This window comes from Mytilus trossulus, chromosome 2 (assembly GCF_036588685.1).
Source record: "Mytilus trossulus isolate FHL-02 chromosome 2, PNRI_Mtr1.1.1.hap1, whole genome shotgun sequence".
NCBI lineage: Eukaryota > Metazoa > Mollusca > Bivalvia > Mytilida > Mytilidae > Mytilus > Mytilus trossulus.
Genome location: NC_086374.1, coordinates 15267592 through 15274939, shown reverse-complemented (window position 1 = coordinate 15274939; position 7348 = coordinate 15267592). Strand labels below are relative to the sequence as shown.

Below are 7348 nucleotides of genomic sequence, written 5' to 3'. Positions count from 1 at the left end.
AGTTACTTCCCCTTTATTTAATTTGATTTGTTATATTGTCCAATACATGAATATATATGGTTGAGGAGTGGGCATCTCATCTGTTTCTAAGTTATCAAACAGGAGTGGGTAGGGTTACCCTAAGGACTCTCCCTATATTTCATTTGATTAGTTCTCATACATGAATATATATGGTTTAATCTGTTTTTAATTTCTCAATCAGGTGACTGCAGGGACTCCCCCTATATTTCATTTAATTTATAGTTGTGTATCCCAATAATAACAGACTTTCGAGTGTCCTAGCACTCCCTTTGTGTTGGGTGGGGATTGAATTGTCCTTTAACAATAATTGTCGTATAAATATACGTTAGTGACACATCTCCATTAATCCCGATAGGGAGTGTACATGGATGCCACTGTACCCTCGAAGCTTTCCAGGGGTTCTTCGGATATCAGAGGCATTTACCAGTACATACATACATTTGTTCTTTGACATCTTAGCCAAAAGCTCAGGGGAGAATAAACTACATAAGGATATCTAATGTGCTCTACTGCCTATGTGCAACTTCAAAACTTTTGGGAAAATCAACTCATTTAAAGTTTTTCTGGTCATATTTTTTTTAATCCAGAATGAAAAGTATGAAAAAACTGTCCAATAAGTTATAAATAATATAGTAGCCAGCTAGATGATAATAATGGCACATATTTCAGCATTTATTGGGTAGCACACAAATCCAGGGTGCTCGCATAAGGCAGCTTAACTGCCTAAAAATTCAGACATTTTTCTATTGTATAGGGGTGCAACTCGAGAACATTTAAGTGACTCCACTAAAATTCAAACTTAAAACTGTTTTTTGTGGTAATAAGCATGGGGGTATAAGTTTCATGACATTAGGTTGAGACAACATTAAGTTAGAGGACAGAAACAAAAAGTTGAGCAATTTTTATACGACTGCAAAATGATGTTGTCTTAAACATTTTGGTTTTTGACAATAACCCAAGTTTAATTGAATGGATCTCTATGAAAACTTACTAGAAGGTTCAATACAACTAAAGGAAGGTTGGTATTGATTTTGGGGGTTTATGGTAAAATCAATTTAAGAAAAAGGGACCAAAAAAAGCATTTTTTTGTTTTCTTGACAATAACTTGTGTGTATGGATTCCTCTGAAATTGTACCACAAGGTTCCATATCACAAAAGAAATGCTGGAATTGTGTTAGGGGTAATTGCGGCAAACGTTCAGGAATTAGAGGTCAAAAACAACCTTCCTTTTGAGGTATTGAATCTTCTGGTAAAAATTCATAGAGATCCATTGACTTAAAAAATTAGTTGTCTGGAAACCAAATGTGTCTTCTGATGGCAATGACATCATAGCAATATACGATTTGCAGTCATATAAAAATTGTGAAAAAACTTTTCCCCCGACTGAGACAGATGGACAGAGTGCAAATCTTAAGTCCCTTGATTTCGTCTGTATGGGACTAATTGCTATGATTCACCTCACATTTGGCTGAAGTATACTGCTAAATAATTATACATCATACTGTGTCAAACATTTATTTATCAGTTGAATTAAAACAGCTAAAAAAACATCACAAAAAAGAATTCATATAATAAATCTAACTATTTCTGATACATAATAAACTTTTATACATTCACACACACACACTACATGTATTCCATGTATATGAAAAATAAAGATGATATAACAACAATTTAGATGCAACTAACATTTCGCATGTTCTCATATTTTGATTGCTTTAGAATAAAACGCCAACAGGCAACAGCTTAAAAGTAATTGAAAAATTATGTTTTATATTTAATTCTGGATTAGAATTAACAATAACACAAAATATTTTTTTCCCTAAATCAAAAGAAATATACCACACTTTTTATTTCAAATTATTTTCATTTGTGAAATAATATTTTTTGTGATTCCAAAGAACTGTTAAATATTGATTTCTATAACTCCATCATAACTAATACAAAATGCATAAAAAACAGTCATCAAGTAATTACAAAAAGGTTTTCTGCACGACTTAAAAAAAAATGCTTGCGACTAATTCATTGAATGAATGAGCCTTGAACACTTGAGTACACTGGTACTTGTTAATAATCACAACTCATATATTTGGCTATTGGTACATATATGTTCTGTCATTGTTTATTCTGTTCCTGACAGTCTAAATTAAGGACATTTGGTTTGGACTTTCAAGATTCGAACTTTCCAATGATATCTTTTTCTTGAAATAAGAAGTAATCCTGAAAAATAAAATTCTAAATTTAAAAATATTTACATAACATATACACAATAAAGGTGACAACACTGTGATTGAACAAATATTTAAAAGAACTATAGTAGTAAAATATTATAAATATGAACTTTTTGTTTTCTTCTCTTCTTTATTTTAGTCTTTAAATCGCAAAAGCTTAAGGAAGTTTTGCGCAATTTCAGTCTGCACCCTTAGCCATAAGTCAGTTCCAGACTAGTAAATATATAATTTCGGACTAGTGAAAATTTTCCAAATTTTGTATAGTCATATATAGGTACAAGTTTTGATATTTAGTGTCCGGACTAGTACATGAAAAAGTTTTAGGTGCAGACTGCAATTTTTTAAATACAAGTGTTCACACAAACAAGTTCTTGCCTATAACGCTAACACACTACTGTTTCTGTTCTACAGAGCATGTACTTTTGATAATTTGCAATGATTTTAAGAAAATTTTCAACAGTGTTCAGTATTTAAAACTGGAAGTTGTTGGGGTTTTTAATCTGAAAACACATGTGCTATAGCTGACTCATTTCAGAAATCCTTGGAATGTAGTTCCTGAATCAAGATTCTACAAAACAAAATCATGGGATGGACTGACAGACAGACGGAAGAAAAAACAGTATACTCCCACATTTTTAAAGAGGGGGTATAAAATGTAATTTTTGGGAAAAGTAAAATTGTTTTATTACTAAGTAAATGTTTTAATACCTCATCTTCTAACACAATTTTTGTTCCACCATATTCAGGTAATAAAACTTTGTCTCCTACTTGTACATTCATTGGTAATGTTTCTCCCTTCTGAAAAAAATCAATATTAAACAATATTAAATCCAATCATGCCACAGTATTAACAAAGCTGTACTCAGCATCAGTTTTAAAGTTTGATCCAAACAAATGAAACCTTAAAAGTTCAAGTATACAGATATCTTTCAGAGGGGCTCAGGACTTGTCAATTAGGACAAAGATCCTCTTTCCCCTTTTTATATTTTCTACATGAAACACAATAAAATGTTTTTTTTTTTTAAATTTCAGCTTTCTTTCATTATTTCAATATGTTTTAGCTTCTAATATAAATCCATTATTCCACCTTTGCCAAATTTAAATGTGAGGTTTGTTGAGTGTTTTATTTTACCTGTTGATAAAAGAGAATTAGCATATTACATTAGGTTTGATGGTGAAATAGGTCCTCTTAACACATTTTAGATGATACTAAATGTAGATGAACTTAATCTTTTTTATGATCTCTTGATACCATTAAGGTTATAAAATAAGTATAGGCAGAGTATTATCTTTATTGATTAAAACTAGCAACACCTGCACAGATATTTACTATACATGTTACGATGTACATACATTTGTTTTGGATCCACTGCCAACTGCTAATACAGTAGCATGTTGAATTTTTCCCTGGGCTTTTTCTGGAATCATAAGGCCACTTTTTGTCTTCAATTCTGGAGCAAATCTCTCTACCAGAACTCTGTCAAACATGGGTATAAATTTTTTGAAAGCACGTGCCTGCAATTAGAAAAGAGAAAATATATAAAATAAAACTTAAAGGTTTATTCATCTTTACATATACAAATTCCTTAATTTCTAATTAGTTTTGCAAATTGGTAACAACATAAGAAACTCGACACATGTTCAGCAGGATCGGTTTACCCTTCCAGAGCAGTTTTAGTTGGGGTTTGTGTTGCTTAGTCTCAAGTTTTGTATGTTGTGTCTTCTGTACTATTATTTGTCTGGTTTTTTTTTAAATTTTTTACAGGTTGGGAACAAACCCCCTATATGGTGATTATACCTGTATAGAGGGATAATCCTTCTTTAGAAGGATAAAATTATCCTTCTATAGAGGGGTATTTTTGTTTGCACTGGATTTAAAGGAAATTAGGGCAGAATGGCATTTTCTAGTTATATTGGCTATAATCTCTAGCATTATACGCATCAACATATGCACTTTACTAAAAATTGGGATAACCAGTTTTCTGCTAAAGTGACAAAACTTACAATCTATTGTATACATGTACCTATCTGAACACCTGATCAACATTAAAAGGAATAGTTGACCTTTAAATTTCATGTTAAATCTAACAATAGAAATTCTGTTCAGTGAGGCATTAGTGAGTAGAATTTACCTGATCATCACAGCTTTCAATCATGGTGAACAATAGATTTTATATTTTGTCAGATAAGCATCAAACTGGGTATGTACATATTAAATTAAGTACATCAATTGGTGCATCAACTGTTCCAGGTTACTGCCATAATAAGTAGAAAATGCCATTCTGCCCTAATTTGATTTAAATCCCGTCTAAACAAAAATACCGCTCTATAGAGGGATAATTTTACCCCTCTATACAGGTATAATCACCATATAGAGGGTTTGTTCCCAACCTGTTTTAGCCATGGTGTTGTAGGTTTCTTTTTAATCTATGAGTTTGATTTTCCCTCTGGTATCTTTCCTCCCTCTTATACAGTAACTGGCCTGGGAAAACTTTTAGTTCATGACTTTCTGTCTTGCTTTTATGTTGGTTATTTTTGTGCCTTGTACAAACATCAAAATAAGTGATAATTTTCTGATGAATGTTTATAATTTTTACGTTGAAATTAGGAAAAGGAAAAATAACCTATCAATCAGTTGTACATAAAAGGGTTATATTGATCAGTGTTTTATACCACTTTTAACACTTTTGTGCTACTTCGTGGTGATCAGTGTGGTATACATGTACATGTACATGAGGATAACCGGATGTACTGCTAAGGAACGGTCACGAAATTTGAGCTCCCGAAAAATTAGAATATTACGTTGGATATTGATAGTGATTCTGAATGAATTAGTTGAGAAGTATTTAATATTATGCTTGTTCATGTAAAGACAATTCAAATTCATCCAAAAAAAAGAGGCAAGCGTGAATAATTTGGAAATTCTTAACCAAGCGAGATCTTCAATTTGACGACGATAACGTTGCAACGTCTCCATAGTATCCTATTGTTCTAAAGATTGTTTTCAAGATGGCGCCTTAGAAACGATACCTCAATATAGATTTAAATATATATGTACTTGCTGTTTAGTTGAATTTAAGACTTTTTCATAAAATAAAATATGTCTGAATACTGTTTTGACACTAAAACTGCTATGATTCTTGACAGTTTATTACAAGTTGTGCAAGATCTTCAGCATCGATTTGTCAAGTTCGAACAGCAAATGGAGAAGATAACTTTTATGCAATCCACGGTGAATTCACTCGCCGAAAAAGTTAACTATGTTGAAAACCACCTCGAATGTGCAATGAATAGAAGCAATGAAATTGAAGGAAGCATTGAAAATATTGGTCATGTGATGCACAAAGTAGTAGATCGATGTAAAGAGAACATTTTAAACATAACAAGCTTGGAAACTGCAGTATTACAACATAAAGATCAAAGTGAAAAAACAGATTCTAAATTGCGTAAAATTGAAGATGATGCGATAGAGCTCAAGTGGCGCTCAATGAAAACCAATCTCATCTTTACTGGCATACAATTTCACCCAGAAGAAAACACTGAGGATAAACTGAATTCTTTCATCAAACAAAAGTTAAATATTGACAAAAGAGTAAACTTCGTATGCGTCCATCGATTTGGAAAAAGAGGTCACAGAGGTAATCGTCCGATATTAGCAAAATTTGTATCAGTTAAGGACAAAGAAATTGTGCTGAAAAACGGATATAAATTGAAAGAGACAAATTTCGGAGTTAAAGAACAATATCCAAAAGAAATAGAACAACAACGAAAAATGTTATACCCAGTTGCAAAACAGGCAAGAAAAGAAAGAAAAAAAGTATGTATGGTAAGAGACAAATTGTACATTGATGGTGATTTGTACAAACCAAACACCGAAGGAGTTGGAAACGAAAATGTACATGATGTTTTGAGTTTTATACAGCGGAGAAATATACCTCAGCAAAACGAAAGATCAACAAATGAACCTCAATTATCACAGCTCAAAAGGTTTCCACGTGTCCAAACAAGATTCGACTACCAAACAAAAAGAACGCAGACGATTCTAGAAGAAATACCTAACAATTAACAGTGTTATAAACAAGAAACCAAGATATTCTATTTTAAAGAGAAAAGGGAACATTATTTTGTTAGATTATTGCTTTATTACTACTAGTAATAATTTTCAAAGACAATCCGGTACATGTTTAAATGTTTCAATGAAAACCTCTTGTTTCACCATCGCTGTGACAGAGGGTTACTTTGTTGTTATTGTTTTCTGTTATACCATTGTATCCACAAAGGTTTTTCGGAATAAACTTACATAAACTTACATCATGTACTTAGCTGAAAGGGAGGCTAATATTTACATCAGTTTTGCATGAATATTATTAAACAATTCCTTTTAAATGATTGTTTCAAATGTTCATCGGTTTGGTAAAAATCCTTATTACATATATAAATGGACTATGAGTGTATGACATATTCAATATTATGTGATTTAATGTAACGTTATCTAATTCTTTGACATTATTATTTTCAATTGCATATATTTGCCTTTAAAAGGTAAACTTAATTAGCTTCTTTGGACTTCGTCCTCTTTCACATGTCACACCTGATTTTTAAATACAGTGCAGTAGTTATATATATACAAATGACATATGAAACGATTTCTCCCACACCCAATAGATTCTAAATAACAAGAAAAAAAACATTTTGCAAATGACTACACCGGATCTTACCATTGTATTTAGATAGTAGCAACTAAACTGACTAGTCCAGTTAAATCTGTTTTACTTGACAATACTTCGTCCGTTTATGCAACAGAAAACTACCAAGGTCAACTGATGTAAATGTGCCGGCAACAGAATTCTCCAGAATACCGGAACCACGTGTTGGGCCAGTTGAAATTTATTCGACATTCTCTGGTTTTATTGAATGTTACCCAGAAGAAGCTTGAAAGGTCCCGGGATATGCATGCATGTGCCCTGCAATCTGCATGTATAACGACAAAACGCTAAATAACAACCATTTTCACGGCTTTAGGGAAAGATCCACAATTCTTTGTTAGACATTGGAAATTAATTTGTGGCTAGTTCATTATTTCCTTGATTTTTTTC

At 32.1% G+C, this 7348-nt stretch overlaps 1 protein-coding gene across 2 annotated transcripts; it reads right to left on the bottom strand.

Annotated features, from left to right (window-relative positions):
• Positions 1-1520: 1520 nt before the first annotated feature.
• LOC134706577 (10 kDa heat shock protein, mitochondrial-like) lies at positions 1521-7179 on the bottom strand. 2 transcript variants are annotated; one of them, XM_063565626.1, is made up of 4 exons: positions 6971-7179; positions 3606-3767; positions 2961-3050; positions 1521-2241 (listed from the first exon to the last, which is right to left on the bottom strand). In XM_063565626.1, the coding sequence occupies exons 1-4, from the start codon at positions 6971-6973 to the stop codon at positions 2191-2193; spliced, it is 306 nt and encodes a 101-aa protein (XP_063421696.1). In that variant the 5' UTR covers positions 6974-7179; the 3' UTR covers positions 1521-2190. The 2 variants fall into 2 exon arrangements, with proteins under 2 accessions (XP_063421696.1, XP_063421697.1); XM_063565627.1 differs by lacking the exon at positions 6971-7179 and adding an exon at positions 4257-4338.
• Positions 7180-7348: the final 169 nt, after the last annotated feature.